An 18,596-nucleotide genomic window follows, 5' to 3' on the forward strand; every position below is an offset into this window, starting at 1 on the left:
CAAGTGACCTTATTCTACCTGTACATCAGGTGTCGATATGTAAATTTTTCATTTGTTCATACTATTCATATTACAGTTTCGTTGAACTTAAGTATAAATGAGGACATTTTTATATGTATACCCCCCTCCTTTTTTTTTTTTTTTTGTTTTCGTCCCTTTATTTTTCTATTTGCTGTAACCCTACATGTCAAGTTTTTATTCTTCCAAGCTGTATCACCTATAAGACATGTATATGCATTTCTATTTTGCAGTATCCAGTATGAAAAATTATTACATCTATGGAATGATTGGATTAATGCACCTCCCAATGATATTTTGACATTGATTTGGAGAATCCTCTATGGCCTCTATCATCTGTAACGAGATCGAGAAGGAAAACAACAGCTGTGTGTGGCTGTTAAAGTTTCAGTTAGTCTATGCTGTAACTAATTTTGAATTTATATTAAAAGTTGTTAAAAAGTGATTATCTGTATAATCATTTATATACAATACAATCAACACTGTTTGACATTTATTATGTTTTCAAAGAAATAAGAACGATATTCAATATACAAGATTTAATATCAATCAGCAGTGTGACAATAAACATCACGTACATACAAAATATGACGTCATTCCTATTGTGACATAACAAAATCAATAAATAAGTGTACACATGTCTAATATCATTCACATTTATAAATGATCTATGCCTTCTTATTTGACAAACTAATATCTATAAGGATACATCGTTCGAATCACAATCGAAAACATGATTTAAATTAAAGTACTTAATTGAAAAGTTGAGTGATTTGCATATACATAGACCTTGGTTTATATCATCTTTGATATTCATGTACAGTTATATATATATGTATTATACGTAAAGTTCACAATTGACTTAGTAATACTGAAATATCACATTCGGTTCATTTAAAATGAAAAAGAGGACAGAGGGACGCAAGAGCCAAGCCTGTTCATATATCAATCATTTTAAATGGTCACATGGTATGATCATAGCCATTAATGATTAACATGGTCAAATAATGCAACAAAAAGCAGATGCAAATTCATGTATATGATAAATTAATAAAGAATTTGATTTGGTTAAAATGCAAACCAAAATCAAATATCTTTTGTTTCCAGCATTTTACTAATACTGTTTAATAACTGAATAACCAATATTATTGCAAATATATCGTAAATAATGAATCACTGCGTTGTTTTGCTGGATCCGGTGAACAGATTCTCATTAATAAAAAACACATCGCACTCTACAACCAGTAACAAAACAAAAAATGTCAATGGTGTTCATTTCCAAATACAGACGATTTTTTTTTAACTGTTAAAAGAGGTCAATTGGGCATGTACCGCTCACCTGTCTTGTAGCTGTTGTGTTCATGTACGACCACAGAATAGAATATTATTGAACTTTGTAAGTGACCTGAAAACGGAGAATTTGTAAAACATAGACTCTGTAGTTTGACAGCCAGCCAAACGACCGGTATCACGCATTTGTAATGTCGCTCTAGTATATGTACTTTCAGATCGTAGTTTGGTAATAAATGAAAAGTCATTTGGAGAATCTAAACCGTTTGACACCGGCGACATCCAAAAGAAGTCGAAGCATTTAATTTGAATACATTCGATAGTCATTTTGTCCAGAATGAAAAGATGATTGTTTAGAAAGAAAATAAAACGTTTTGAACAGATAACTTTCAACATACTGGTCCTCTGTAACCATCTATAATGCAACTATTATATGTTAGGGTAGATGATAATTGATGATTTGGTTTGAATTTCAAATACCATCACGATATCACACAACATTGTATTTTCTTTTTACCACAGTGTTTTGTTTTCTCGTAATTTTTCACTTTGATGGTACTTTTAAATTTTGATTTATCCTTCTTTCTACCATTTTCTCCATTCATCTGTTTTTGTTGAAGTTCTGCACTCGTATCATTACCTTCCCTTCGTAGCGTACTCATTTCAATGTCATTAGATCTATTTTTAGATTTTTTCTTCTTTTTCTTTGTTGATTTCATTCCCTTGGCTTTTTTATCATCTATCATGTCTGACGGAAGTATCTGCTGCATCGTACTTCCGGTCTTGCGAATTATATCCGGTGGTCTTAACATATTTGGATGATAGCTCTTCATCTGAAACCAAGTCGACATCAAAATTTCAACATTTATCTAATAGATAAGTTTTCTTTTTCTTTATTCACTGCATTAGTCACATGTATTTTACCTGACGCGCGTTAGCGCGTTTTGATAAAATACCTGTAAGACAATATAGTTTACACACTAGTTAACTACGAAAAGGGCAAAACGATTTCTTATAATTACGATAGCTGATTAAAAAAAACTGGGGGGAATGGTTGTAAAACTTGACGTTTACCGAAATGTAAACATCAGTCTTGTCTTGGTGATAAGGACCTGCACCCCTGAAATGTTAATGTAATTGTATAATGTTGATTCATTTCTATTGGTTGATTGGCTGATTCCATCATTCACGTTGTGATTGGTCAGTTATTCATCAACAATTAATCACCACAAGAAATATTTGAAGGATGAGCTGATAACAGATATCAAAGAGATGGACAAGCCTATATTTATATATATATATATGATCAGGCAGTGGGGGTACCTTTCAACCACTTTAACAGTCCGTGAAAATATCTTAGTTCAAATATATTGATTTCCAGTTTACCGGCAGTAAATAATAATTAAATTAAAATGAATAATGATTAAATGAAATATCGAAACTCAATCTAGACTCCGAAACAGAACAGACACGAAAACAGTCTGAACACCAATTACAAAATCAGGGGAGACAAGTCAGTATTTCACTTTAATTACATCATGTTATTATTAATGAGGAAAACTTACAAGTGTTGGGTCGCAAATATCAGTCACGTGATATGCAATCCTGCGGAAAGCGTCAATCACATTTTCACCCGTTTTAGCGCTGGTCTCAAAAAATCCAAATGCCATGTGTTTGTCTGCAAGCTAAAAGCAGAACACATTCGGTGGTTAAAATCTACATTTATCGTGTAATCTACATGTTATACAGAACTCGATTTTTGAATTTATAAAAGAATACTTCATTAGTCAAATCGAACGATCATGTCGCAATTAAGGTAAACTATAGGTAATTGCTGAAATGTTATGCCTGAGTATGTTACCTTTTGTCCTTCTTTTGCCCTCACTCTTCTTTCACCACATAGATCTACCTTGTTGCCCACTATAACTAGTGGGACAGCTTCATACTTGTTGTTACTATGAGAAACATCCTACAAGGAATAAATGTGTACTACAATTTATTATCACCGTTAGGAAGCGTATAGAACGTAAATTATTCTACAAAGGCTAGGTTTACATGATGATGATGATAATAATAATAATAAAGATGATAGCAGTTCGCTTAATGTGATTGTTTACATGAAGCAGAGTCCGTTTAGGATATAATCTTTCAAGAGAAAGTGTTCAATGTTTGTAAATTACTCCACATTGTACATTCTCTAATAGGGTATCGGTTATGTCAGGGTTGTTTAGCAATGCATTGCCTAAAGTTTATTGTTTGTATGAAAACTCTGTTTTATTGCATTATCTGTCAACGTTATCAAAATTTCAATGACTGCCAATCAAGTACAGCACGTTTGAAATGTTCAACAAATGATTCAGCACAGAATATGCGCATACGCAAAAGGAATTTATGACCTCTCAACTTTAACCAGCAGTAATCTGGTGCTTGACGAATTCCGTTCAGGGGTGTTACATTATGAAAATGTTTAATCTGATAGCTTTCACTGGAGTGATAGATAAGTAAGATTTCCTTAATCATCATTCAAAGTCTTGTCTCCCGCTTCACCTGATTTTTCCTTGTAACTCCAGGGGGATCAGTCCTGTGTCTAAAGCATGACAGATAGCACAAGCTGTTACAAACCACTTTGAAAAAAATGCGCACTTTGAAAAGAATTTAAATCGCGTTATAACTTAACCGAGTTATCTTAAATTCAAAAGTATACATAAAACTTCGATAGATAAAGACAATTCAACGCACTTTGAAATAATATCAGATGAACGTAAACCTGACTAATTATGAGGTTCAGACAACGGACTGTACATTTGACGTATTGCTAATTCTTCCCAAACTAAGTTGTGCGGAGGACTATGGCTTATTGTTTCAATTTTTTTCTCTAATTCGTCAATTTTTCCACAGCCATGAATATCGACCTGTGAAAATTTTTAATCTATAAATGATCTATCTATATATTTTCCCACTACTGCAAAACGAGTTAAACTGCAACTTCTGTTTCTTGATTAATCGAAATGGGTGTCATTTGTTTTGTCAAAGTTTGACCAGAAAGTTAATATTGCCCAGCTGCAATGGAATTTGGTATGTACGTGTATTTTGGGAATGGGATATTTATTCTACTTCAATAAAAACATATCTTAAAATCTGATTGATTGAAGTTTAGATGTTGGATTTTAACATTAGCATGTTTGTGTAATATGACATCTACAACTTCCATTTCAAATGATCGAACAAAATAACCGCTATTCGCAGCCCTTATACCAATATGAAAATCTAGTTCTTGAGATGTATCACTCTTTTCACGAAAACTCAATTTCAAAGTTAGGTGTTTTTTCTCAAAGGGCTTCCGTATTACCTAGTTTTGACGCAATTATTTCAGTTCCAAAATCATATGTTGTTACTCGAACAACTCAAAGTGCCCTGATTTGGGCCAATTATTTACGCGATTAGAAATAATATTTCAAAGTGACTTGACTTATCAAATTTTTTATACGATTTGAAAAAAAATGTCTTTTTCATCAAAATGGGTTTTGATATTATATAATAACATTATGATAGAGTAACCATATCTCGAATTGGTGATTAATTCCATACATTTCAATGGCATGTTGATGACAGCGTTATGAATAGGTTCCACAACAACCTAGAAATTGTTACTGGAGTTTATTTTGCCGAACTCTTACACTTGGATGGTTGGGGTTTAAGTTTGAATATTTGGAAATCTTTGAAGCCTTGCCTAAACCCTCACACGGCTGGTGGACATTGGTTTCCGTAACCCGCATGTCATGCTTTAGTTCACTCGATATGTACAATGTACTTGACGTTCTTGTGAATTATCAGACATACGTAAATTCTGAGATTTATTGATGAAGAGCAAGTGTACCTATCCATCTAGAATTGGCGTCATCTTTGATCCAAACTCTTAACATCAATGACGAGTCCTAGCAGGACTTAACCACTATATGATGCAGTTTCAGTCATTGATTTGAATCTAAATGCGTTATTTACTTGCGTGGCCTTTGTACGATTTTCTAGCAAGTCCCATTCAATCTTGTGAAAGGATATGTGAATATTGATGAAATAGACTCTAAGCAATGCAAGCATTTCTGTGATCCTGATATTGACATCTGATAAATGGAAAAGAAAACTAAATAATAGTTACCAATAATATGCACGAAATTGTACACAACCGATGTCGTATGTAAGAATGTACAACAGGCGAATATGTGATAACATATTTCAATACAATTTTAAGTCTAAGACACAATAGAGCAAATTAATGCATTTAATGGCATCATACAGTTATTTCGTATTGGCATTATGATCGACATACGAATGCTAATATCAAAGTGCATTAAGTTGTTAGGCTGTCCATTGGCATACCTATACTTCATATATATAAAAGTATTCAATATCAATTATCAATTAATTCTATATCATTTATATATTACTTATTTTGATTTTAGATGTAGGTGTATTTTCATGGAAAGCTTTTGTTTTCTCAACCAGAAAATGTTGCTATATTACCTTATAGTTAACATCTCATGTAGAATCCTCTTTTGGCCTTCACTCCGAAATGTGATTAATGTAGAAATTACGAAATATGCTGCTCAGTTAAAATCTGTGAAATCTTACCTTGTTGACGTTATCTATCCAATAGGACAGGTGATGAAATGTTTCCCGATCTGTAATGTCGTACACAACCACTATACCCTAAGGTTTGATGGAAAAAAAAGTGAATGCAATATGTTTAAATCTAACTTTGAGTCGAATATCTCCTTACGATATGAATCAAAACATCAACCTGTATCCTCACAATAATTGACAGTACACTGGAAGGTGTTTTATATGTATAACAATAAGAATAAGATAAATTAAGGATGAAATCGATTTAATATTAGATAACGTACTCCCATGTTTACGAAACCAGAGAAATTATAAAATGTGAACGTAAATATGAAAATACTAAACTATGATTTTTAACTTCAACAATATGAAAGTATACCTTTGTTCCACGGTAATGCCACTTCGTAATGGAGTGAAATCTCTCCTGGCCGGCAGTATCCCTGTTAATACGAGATTAGTATAAAACATGTAGCTACATCATGTTTGGAGATATCATTGAGAAACTGATACCAAATGTAATCCGAAACTGAAAATACCAAGTAAAAGTAAACTTTATTTAGGTAGTTGTGGTATTTGCGAATTCAGGAAAGCCATTTCAATAATCTGTAAAGTTTTTGTGTTATAACTATTTTAACAATTTCAGACAACTGTGAAAATATTTCATAATAAAATTTGAATGGAATCATTAATGTCACATCAGAATGTATTTGTTTGCTTTTCCATCTCTTCAATGTATATTTAACGACCAGTTATCATTGTCCAGTTTAATTAATTTGATTTGAACTTATTATTCTATTTATAGAACAGTACGTATTTGCCTTAGATACACTTACATAAATGGTTTGAATATACTACCTATGCAATTCAGTATGTAACATTCTCAGTATATATAGGTAACATATTGTACTAAAGAACAAGTAAACTGGTACCTTCTCATCACTACATTTTGTTTCGTTTCGCGAAGTCAAGTGATCTGAAAGATAACCTACCATAAATGAAGCTGTATAAAGGCACCGTCGACCTCGAATGATTTTCTCACAAAATCCAAAGCTGAAATAAGAATCAGCAGACATTCAACACAATGTATTCAAACTGTTACACATTACATCAACATAAACAAAATCATTTTATTTCTACAAATTTACGAGGACACCCGTTAAAAAGTACCCGCGACCACACTCCATTTAGTCTAAATGCATGGACAATTATCACTGTGGCAAACTAATATGTATAAAATTAATTGCAGCATATATTACTGATTTAAAATATGAAGTCTTCGTTGCTGTATGACTGTTTTCAAATTATCAGTTTGATTTCTGATTTCAGATAAGGCTGAGTTACTTCTACATTTGACATAACAACGACCAGACTGGTTTTTTCTCCTGGAAGGCCAGAATTCTAGGCATTAAATTTTATTTTAATTTAACAACTGTCGCTCAGATTTTCTCTGTTCTCAAACTTTCTACGGTATTGGCATTTCAAGAAAAAAGCTTCATAGTTTGTCAACTCACCAACAGTCGGCCGGGTTTTCTCCTGAAATGGTTCAGATATAAGTGTCCTCAACAAAGCAGTCTTACCGACCGACGCGTCACCAATGATAAGAATCTTGTATGTCGCCTGACAGGCGTCCTCATCTAGGGGCATAATGCCGATAAAGGGCTTCACATTTGGAAGTTAATAGTTCCCATAATATCCTAATAATAGAATCGAATTCCTTCAGTTGTCTGTCGTTGTCATTCCATACTTTGCAGTTTACCTAGGTAATAAACAAAACATTTCAGTGAAAGAATTTCTAATAATTATAAATTGTAACTTCCACGTAAATCACAATTATTTTTAAACGAATATTCCTCGAGTACACGGGTTTATGAAATATATACACATATATATATATACATAAGTATATCATTGCATAACAATCATACGTGTAGATTAAGTTGATATAGATAAGCTTCATACATAGAGTATGGTAGACCTACATACCGTTCAGCATGCTTCCTGAATATTTCCTAAAGATTTTCATCAATGTGTTTCTGTCCTTTGAGAAGTCATTAGCTATCTAAGAGGTGGGTCTTCTCTCCAGCTATTATATATAAACATTATCATTGGTAGAAATTGGGCTGCCGACAACTGTTTATATCTGACAGTAACATACGCCGTGCGTGTCACTATCATCATCTATTTCATTTGTGTATTCGTAAATAAAATGTCTACATCTGCTGTGGTTCAAAGAAAGGTCGACGGTGAACCAAATGTCTGTAAAAACGGTATGTGCGCTTCCGCATGATAGAGACGATTGAAACATGTTATAGCGAACACCTGTCGCTCGACCATCAGCAACATTCTACAGGTTCCTCAGGGACCAATTTTCACGGTGTTCTTTCTATACTTCAGGTGAATTTGTATTTCATTCCAGGCTTGTTTGTAAAGGAACATATTCTTTAACCATACACTGATCATGAGACATACTGAGACAAATAAAATACTCATTTTCATCAATGCAGAGTCATTTCATTTAATTTCGTTATTGTATGTATGTATGCTTTAAGATATATGAAAATGTCAAATCAGACAGCTTCAATCTGGAAAACAACACGGGCGGAGCAATGGTAATGGACTTTTTTCACCTAGGCGTTCAGGGTTCGATTCCCTCAAATAGACATGAAAATGTATGGGGGTCACATGCCCGACCAAGAGGTTTTCCTCGGTTACCCCACTTCCTCCCACAATATTTCATCGTGCACTTCCATCAGCTGATCGTTTGTTTCACAATTGTTGAAAGTTATTAAAAAATCAAATTCAAGAAAGTAATTAAATTCATAACACCTTTGTGAAGTGATATCTCGACAGGGCATTGTCCAGTTCATACCAATATTATGACATGATAAAATGGGAAACCTACATTCGCAATCTGATAAAATACAAAGTATAAAAGATAGCAATCTTTTGTAGACTTAGCAATTCGGAGCAAGCACTTACTTGAAAAAAAAAGAAACATTTCACAGAGAACAAACTTACTTTTATTCCCCATTATCCTGTCATCATCGTTTTTCTGAAGATATAAATGTACTCGTCCATCTTCCATAGACATTATTCTTATTTTAACTCGAAGATATGCTACTTCCCGGTCTACTGTGTTTTATCTTCTTACTCATACAGATAGGGACATTCTTGATTTTTTTTTTAATAAAGTATGCTTTCGAAATATATATATATATATATAACAACGTGACAATTTCTAGCTTAAAATAATACTAAAATATAGAACGTTTGAAAATGAACTTTATTATTTAAAATTTGAATTGAAACTTTTACCAGATGTTGTAATATGATAAGTCAACACAAACATGGCTGATGTAAGAATCCTATCCAAAATCAGAACCCCATTACAGAAATCCTCTGTTTTAAAATTTTGACATCTTGACAAGTATGCCTTCAGAGATGGAGATAAAGTTATTCAAAACTTCCGAGAGTAAATACCTCATTGTATCTAGTTGTTATAAAACATGCAGAGCACTTACCTGCCAGGATATTTTGCACAGTGCAAAACGAATGCCAACATGAGTACAGATGTGTCATACATAGAATGATACAAGCTGCAGCTTGCATACCTATAAGTATACTCATTCGATAACATATGGTACAGGTGCACCATGTCATTAATAAACTACCTAGTGATCAATTGTCATATCAGGTGTAGTAGAGAGTTTAATATGTTAATTTACAGGTATGTACATAGGTATAGCTGTTGGTCTGTATTATAGACCATGTCTTACAATTTCAATTTTTTTTGTGATAATATAACCATTTAAATTTTTTAGCATTTGTATTTTATCTTTTAGTTTGTTTGATGTTATTTCCTTTTGGATCGCTGTGTCTTTCACTGGTTTATAGTTCTAATGACATCTTATGTGTTGACGGGCCGTTAAGAATGTGATAATAATATTATCATAGATATAGTTAATTCATAATTCATAAAAGACTTTTGTTAAAATATGTGTGGAAAACGTAACTCTTAATTTTATCATGATGTATTTACGAATACGTAAACATAGACACATCACAGCGATGTATAGACGATGTTAATTTTATTTAGTTTTAATTCGTTTAGTGCTAGCAAAATAAATTGTTATCAAGTAACTTCAGAATATGTAGAATATTTTAGATTAACTTCATATATGTCTTTACACATTTACATATTATTGATAAATTAACTACAATTTAGATAAAAATCAATAGGTATAGACATGAAAATAAAAGTTAGTATGAAGTGTAAATACATATGTGTGTGTCGAATGAAAAGTAAAAATCATCATAAATAAACAGGTCAATGATTTTTACAAACGACAAGCAAGCGAATAGCACCTAATGATACGAATACATCATTAGACAGAGTAGAGTCAAACAATGAACTAGGCTGCAGCATTTAACTGTTTGAAAAATATTGCCACTGAGGGACATCCAATGTTTTCGAAAGAAAATGTGTAAATCTAGATAGGGAGAAACACTAGACCCATATATCTGCACATTTTATTCTTCATATCATTTATATTACAAATATATAGAAAAAGTACATGTGCATATTCTGAACCGTGGTGCTATGCGAATGAATTAAAACGTGGTATGCAGGTTATAGTTAACCGCGGGGACTAAATGCCCAACAGCAGTGTCATTGACAGATACAAGTATATACAGTGAATTCGTCCGTGTAATATTTTTTCCATATATGTATCATTAGTGTAGCATTTCCTGAAGCGGTCATTGACAGCACCAGTTAGAAAACTATGGACTGCCATAATATCGACCGTACACTGTATACGTTGACTTAGTCTTCATGTTTATCATTCAAGATATCAGGAAAGAAAATTGAAAATATCATGCAGTTTGAATATAAACTACTTTTGCATCCGCATAATAACTAATGTTCCGCAAGTAATATTTTTCTTTTTTTTTCAATTTTTCTTTCATTTTTTTTCTTGCAAAATTATCAACATTCGTACACTCTTGTGCTCCCCTCTCTAAATGGGATCAATAATCAATACCAAACAATAAAACACAACAAATGACAAATTCATTGTTAACTAACAACGAAACAATGCACCAGTACATTAAAGAACATTTTCTTCAGGTCCGTAATTTCGAAAGTTCTTGTAACACAACCAGTAGAAGATTGGAGTGTGACGTTTCGATGACTACACGGTCACCTTCATCTTTTAACACAACCAGTAGATGGTTAGTGTGACGTTTCGATGACTACACGGTCACCTTCATCTTATAACACAACCAGTCGAAGATTAGAGTGTGACGTTTCGATGACTACACGGTCACCTTCATCTTATAACACAACCAGTAGAAGATTAGAGTGTGACGTTTCGATGACTACACGGTCACCTTCATCTTATAACACAACCAGTCGAAGATTAGAGTGTGACGTTTCGATGACTACACGGTCACCTTCATCTTATAACACAACCAGTAGAAGATTAGAGTGTGACGTTTCGATGACTACACGGTCACCTTCATCTTTTAACACAACCAGTAGATGGTTAGTGTGACGTTTCGATGACTACACGGTCACCTTCATCTTATAACACAACCAGTCGAAGATTAGAGTGTGACGTTTCGATGACTACACGGTCACCTTCATCTTATAACACAACCAGTAGAAGATTAGAGTGTGACGGTTCGATGACTACACGGTCACCTTCATTTCATATGAGATGCTATGAATCTCGTCTCGAAGTTATAATGTTTTGCTTACGAAGATCATTTTCATAACACATCCTATAAAATAATGATATATTGTATATCAATTCCATGGGTGTCATTACATAAAGGAGAGATTATCTAGCATAATAAAAGTAACGGATTCATCACATAGTCCGCGCATGTTATCTCGTGAATTCGTCCAAGGAATAATTTTGCACATACAATGTTTATCACTAGCTACTCCAGTGTTATATCTATTTCAATATCATAATGCGAATAATGATGATTCGTCATGAACTAAAAATTGCGCAAAAATATGGCTGGGCCCTTTTGATTTAGTCCTCAACACCAATAATAGACTTTATTTGTCACTGAATACATCGTCTCCACGACTTAAAAAAGTCACACACGTAAATAGCTCTATTAAATGTATATCTAAACCTGATATGCACTTATCTATATTGCGTGAGTTAACAGCAACAATACAACACATGATTCATTTCGTAACACATCAACAAATATATATAAACAATTATACAGGACATCTTATAGGAAAACAATAAGTTGTCTACTATTTCATGACCCGATAAGCATTTACATTGTTGTAACTTGTAACACACCCTCATTTGTATTATAGTTGTGTACTTGTAGTTACGGCAGGTTTGTCTGCACTTTTTTTCTGTTCTACACTATTAATGTAGGACTTAAAACATCTGATGCATTCAAACCACGTTTGCTAAGACATGAATCATACGCGTGTCTTTGGTGTCAGGTAAGAATATATACATTTTAGTCCAGGTTAGATGGTGCCGAATACCGTGATGTCTCGTGTGTTTATATCACCAGATGTAGAAATATAGAACTCAGATTTCATCGTCTGAGTTAATATACCAGGAGATGATTAACAATGACAATGATATTTCATATTGGTTTGATATTACAAGTTTCGTTATCTAAGGATTGTTCAAAGGGCACGCAATAGAATTTTTTTTTTAATAAAAATGTACAAATTCATAATCTGATAGAGTAGAGATAATTAATCAAATGGCATCGTAGAACTTTTTCGTCTTTAAAATAAAATATTAGTTAAGAAAATATCAACCTGTCTGTAACTCTGGTAAAATATTTAGCCGCAATTATACCATTCGGCTAGAGAGAACTTCTCTGTAGCTGGATTGGTTGAGCGTCAGACTGGTAAGCCAGGGGACCCGAGTTCGATTCCTAGCGGAGGCATTGAAATAAATAATGACCTCTGTTACATGTCAATATAAACTCGAAACTCGAAGTCATTCAAAATTAAGGGTGGGGATATGAACCTAGAAACAAACATATCCAGCTTTGTATCGCACAAAGAAATATGGGATCACCATGACGACCGTGAAACGTGTCCATCAACATGCATAGTTCAGAAAACTTGTTACGAATTTGCTCGTAAATTGATGACGTCTTACATGAAAACAATGAAATTAGGATTATGCCCCTGAATACCGAATCAACCGTGACACGAAAAAGAAAAAGTTTGAGATGAGGGTTGTTGTTCGGTGGACAGCTGTGCATGTTGATTTCATTATAGGAAATGGTAAAAATGCAGAATGGTTTGTCGTGTCTTTGATTTTCAATTTTGTTGGGCGTTTTCAATGAACACAGTGTGCCAACTCAAATGGGTTTACATCTTACCTATCTATCATTACATGATTAATCATATGTCACATTAAAGAAATCGACTTAAAATACAATATGTAGTCCGGGGCGTCTGATGTAACACCCCATGTCGCATATCACTATCTCTAGGTGTCAAATAGTATATGCTCGGTTTACACTCGTCAGAACCTCACTTACGAATGTCATCAAGTGTAACTGAAATAACAGACAAGATCACTTGAACCCAAAACTGATAACATGTTAGTGCAACCTCTTGTGCTGCATCGCCAATCCGTTAACAAACTAAAGTTACATGTTAAAGATATATTTAGATCAAATACGATTTTGTGGGTGAGAAATACGTTACGCCTTGGAATTTCTTGTGTCATCCAACTCTCCACGTTGCTTTCTTAACAGAATCACCCCCCCCCCGTGCCATTCTAAACGTCAGAACCTCCGCAACAGAATAAAGGTCGATAATAATAACCCCATTTGCTTCATTGGTTTCTATGGTGATTTGATGTTGAAAAAGGAAAGAAATAATTAATATATTACACGAATTCGCGTGTTTGAATGGTTATTTGGCCACTTCAACATGATCAAAACACAGATACTGAGTGGAATGTCAGCAACATTGATATATACCAGATAAGTACTAATTAATAAGACTAGCAAATTAATTTATCTAAACCTGGTCAATGATGGAGGTGTAGCGGAAAGCGACTTCATGAAGGGCGGTCGAAGGTGTGATCATGCATAAATTGCCAAGCCAAACATAGCGTAACGTTGGTTATAGATCAAGGAATACTACTGACTAGGAGTGAACTGGCTGACTTCTAGTCCTCGATTTTATTTCATACATACCAAATTTAAATTCATTTAAACATTTAGATGGTTCAAAATCCCACACATGTATTTCAAGTTCTTCTGAAATTATCAGACATATGGACAAATATATTGATTCATGGGGTGAGAACTTATCCACATCTAAATCGTCATTTCATTCAATTAATATTGGTTTTCCTTAGTCGCGTCCTAGGTTTCAATTTAGACCATTAGCAACACTGACGAATCCTAGAAGGACGAAACAGCTGTATGATGTAGCATCACAGACGAGTCCTAGAAGGATGAAACAGCTGTATAATGTAGCATCACTTACGAGTTCTAGGAGGAAACAGCTGTATGATGTAGCATCACTACCCATTATCAAAATGAAAAGTTTAACTCGCTCATCAAAAAATAAGACTAATGAGAGTCTTAAATGGTCTCTAGGTTTATTCATAAATCAGATTTCGGGTGGATGATATCAGGGTTTATCGACATATACTGGAGTGTTGACAAGAAATGTTGCGGCGCTTCGGCAATAGGTGTGTCACACACCTTAATGCGATCGGTGTCTCCACACCTTTGCAAATTTTGGGTGGTTAATTACACGGACGGGGTTTGGAATACAGATTGAATGTGTCACCAATACGATTTATATAGAAACGTTTACTCCCCTCATGTAGATTTCGGTACATGTCTATAGTGTAGACGATAACGGCGGGCATTTTAGGTAATTTTAGGGCGTGTTATTTCACCACCTTATCACATACACAGCTCGCAGTGAATATGTACGAACTGACCAATCACACGGTCAATGTTGTGTGACCTTTAAGTGTCAAATTACCCAGGTCCTTATTTGTATTAATATCCTATATGTATTCAGGCAAAATGAGGACAAGCAGGTCCTTAAATATAATAGTAGTCTCGAATACCTCTCACGTATGTGAAATTTCATTTCTGAAATAAAAGCTTCCAGTTAAAGTTGCATGTATCATAAGATACATTTTGGCGATTGGTATTCCATAAATAACAGTCGAATTTCGTTATCTCGAACTCGTATAACTCAAAAACCCTGTTTAAATCGAAGTATTTCATCGGTCCCATATCTCACACTGAACCTTCGAATTCATTTCGCTCGAATACTCGGATAACTCGAAATTTTCCCACGGTCCCACCGACTTCGCGATAACGAGGTTCGAATTTATATCCAAATACTAGTTCGCGTTTCCTAAACTTAAAAACATGAAACAATTTGATCTTGTTCTTGTATTTGTCGGAGGTTTCCCTGTAAATCTTCTTTGGTCCTTTGTACATATATTAGCCAAGTTTTATTGAATTTAGTCAGAAAATTAGATTCGGTTGGAAAGCATGAAGTAAAGCGCAGATATGCAGCTGGTACTACGCATATGTAATATATTTCTATATCAACTTCGACAAATCAAAACACATTCACTTGGCTTACATTAAACTTTATCTTAAATTACCGAATGTCTGAAGCAAACTAATATTCTAAGTATCATTCGGTACAAGAGAGGTTGATTGACAGCTGGCGAAAGTGCCGACTCTCTTACTAACATCAAGGAAACGTTTCAAAGCAGCTGATAACTAGTCAACTTAAAACCAATGTTTGAAGCACATAACTTTAAATTCGTCTCCGAATATGATAGTCATTCCTTGATAAGAACCGACATTATATCATTCAATGTCTACACACATGTAAATTAGAGGCATATTATAATACCAGTACAGAATTATCAAAAAGACGAACCGCATAACATACATAATGAGTGTTCATACTCTAAGATACGTTCTCTGTAACCTTCTAATGTATTCGGATATATTGTACACTAAATCTTATATATGTAATGATAACGCATATTTTGTAGTCAGAACTGCTTATAATTGGTTCATTACCACTGATAAAGTTCTACACGTCGATGCGAGCATGTTTGTCTCGGACGTACGGTGTCTGTGTTTTATCGTTAGCCACAAACATGTTTAGTCTTCCATTCCACCTGTTACATTATCATAAGGCCTGTGACATCGTTATGTAAGACGCTGGCTAATGGGGCCGTACAGAACATAGTTAGAATATTCTCAACAGAAAACATAAGTACTGACTGGAATTGAAGGTCAAGACAAAAAACAGAAAATATACTTACTTTGGTACGTCATAGTCTTACAAGATATAATCCATGAGAACGTATCGTGACAGTACAAAATGGGAAAACCCACAGCCTAGGATACGTGTGTGTACGGATAGCAGGGATGTTGAGTATAGAACCACAGCCTAGGATATGTGTGTGCAGATAATAGGGATGTTGAGTATAGACCCACAGCCTAGGATATGTGTGTGCAGATAATAGGGATGTTGAGTATAGACCCACAGCCTAGGATATGTGTGTGTAAGGATAGCAGGGATGTTGGGTATAGACCCATAGCCTAGGATATGTGTGTGTTGATGGCGGGAATGCTGAGTATAGACCCACAGCCAAGGATATGTGTGTGTGTTGATGGCGGCGGGAATGCTGAGTATAGACCCACAGCCAAGGATATATGTGTGTTAGACCCACAGCCTAGGATATATGTGTGTTAGACCCACAGCTTAGGATATGTGTGTGTACAGATAGCGGGGGTGCAGAGTATAGACCCAAAGCCTAGGATATGTGTGTGCAGATAGCGGGGATGCTGAGTATAGACCCGCAGCCTAGGATATGTGTGTGTACAGATAGCGGGGATGCTGTGTATAGACCCACATCCTAGGATATGTGTGTGCAGATAGCGGGGATGCTGAGTATAGACCCACAGCCTAGGATATGTGTGTGTACAGATAGCGGGGATGCTGTGTATAGACCCACATCCTAGGATATGTGTGTGCAGATAGCAGGGAATACTGCGTATAGCCATACAGCCTAGGATATGTGTGTGTACAGATAGCATGGATGCTGAGTATAGACCCACAGCCTAAGATATGTGTGTGTAGATAGCATAGATCCTGAGTATAGACCCACAGCCTAGGATATGTATGTAGGATGTGTGTGTTGATGGCGGGGATGCTGATTATAAACCCATTGTATAGGATATATGTGTGTGTTGATGGCGGGGATGCTGATTATAAACCCACATCAAGCGACACGTGTGCGTGTGATTTGCTGATGAGGGAACGGATACAACTACTTATTCAAATCATATATACGATGATTTAATCGGAGTCAAAAAAGAATACCTTCAAAAAAATAAAAAAAAAGAAAGAAAGAAACAATGACATAATTTTGCCAGAATCTACAAAAAACAGATACTTAAATTCTCCTGGGGAGTTTCTGTTGATCTTTATATATGGGTGTAACATTGACAATCACTGGCTTGTTGAACCAGTTTTGAATAGATTTCAAGTCGCACAGTCGTATGTTCATTATTTCTGACACAAAATACGTGTATAAACATATGTGGTTTGTAAAACGACCGGATTTCATATGCTCTCATGGCTATTAAGCAAGGTACTTGTGCGATTAAAATGAAATATAAACTTATATGTTAATAAGAACGTAAATGATAAGAGGATGTAAACATACATATGTACATCAGGCATGTTGACATGTTGATAATAGAAGTACCCGTCCAGACTGTTGTCAGCACCCTCAACCAATTTCGGCATGTTGCTGATGACGGAAATATATATACTAGGAAATATGAGTCGTCATAATTGGCAGAATATTTTAGTAAGGAGAACAACACTATCTCTTATTTCAAATTGCGCAGCAGATGGAAGATCTCTTGGTGTCACATTTTAAATTGTCCACGCCGAAATACTAAACACAATGGCAGAACAGTTCTCGGATTCCTTAGACGTGTCACTTACATTGACTATTGGTTAAACATTAAAATGTAATTCAACTTCTATATTTTCAACATTAATATAAAAAAATCAAAGAATTTTTAATTTATGCTGTAAGGGAAATCGATACGATATTCTTTGTAATGCGACAAGATTTTTTAAAAATGAGTTTTACAAAGCCAGTATGATTTTAAGACCACACCTAAATATATTTACACCTTTAAGACAATTATTGTTCATTATTCATTCCTGGTTCAGTTTAGTATTATTTTTGATTTATTTTATCTGTGTCGGTCATCGGAGTCCAATGAAAGACTGTCATATAAATCTATGTTCGGATATCACAACTTTTGTAACTAAATGTATCTTATCAAAACATGTAAGATAATCACACAACAATATTCGTTTCTTTCATCCGTTTTTTCGTTCGTTTAATGGAAATACATATTCTATAGAACTACTGTAAAAAGGGAAAGAAAAAGATTTTTGAAATCTCCATGTAATACATTATTTATAAGCATCTCTTTGTTTCCTCATATTTTGGGCAGACAATCATGTCTCTATTTTTCATTTTATTGTCTCAACAGATCCTCTTTGTCCAGTTATAAATAATTCCTTGTGATGGGCTGGTATGTTTTTTTTTTTTTTTTCATTTTTT

The 18,596-nt window shown here is 34.4% G+C and overlaps 1 protein-coding gene across 3 annotated transcripts; it reads right to left on the reverse strand.

Moving 5' to 3' along the window:
* Positions 1-542: 542 nt before the first annotated feature.
* On the reverse strand, positions 543-16,293 carry LOC132562577 (ras-related protein Rab-13-like). 3 transcript variants are annotated; one of them, XM_060227327.1, is made up of 9 exons: positions 16,266-16,293; positions 7,440-7,684; positions 6,918-6,978; positions 6,308-6,368; positions 5,938-6,015; positions 3,170-3,277; positions 2,874-2,993; positions 1,949-2,141; positions 543-1,423 (listed from the first exon to the last, which is right to left on the reverse strand). In XM_060227327.1, exons 2-9 carry the CDS (start codon positions 7,570-7,572, stop codon positions 1,335-1,337), a joined length of 843 nt encoding a protein of 280 aa, XP_060083310.1. In that variant the 5' UTR covers positions 7,573-7,684; positions 16,266-16,293; the 3' UTR covers positions 543-1,334. The 3 variants fall into 3 exon arrangements, with proteins under 3 accessions (XP_060083310.1, XP_060083308.1, XP_060083309.1); XM_060227325.1 differs by having other exon boundaries at positions 1,339-2,141; XM_060227326.1 differs by lacking the exon at positions 16,266-16,293 and adding an exon at positions 16,018-16,087 and having other exon boundaries at positions 1,339-2,141.
* Between the last annotated feature and the right edge of the window lie 2,303 nt (positions 16,294-18,596).

The sequence above is a fragment of the Ylistrum balloti genome, unplaced genomic scaffold (assembly GCF_031769215.1).
Source record: "Ylistrum balloti isolate Yb309-2 unplaced genomic scaffold, AGI_CSIRO_Ybal_v1 Utg371448, whole genome shotgun sequence".
In the NCBI taxonomy this organism is placed as follows: Eukaryota; Metazoa; Mollusca; class Bivalvia; order Pectinida; family Pectinidae; genus Ylistrum; species Ylistrum balloti.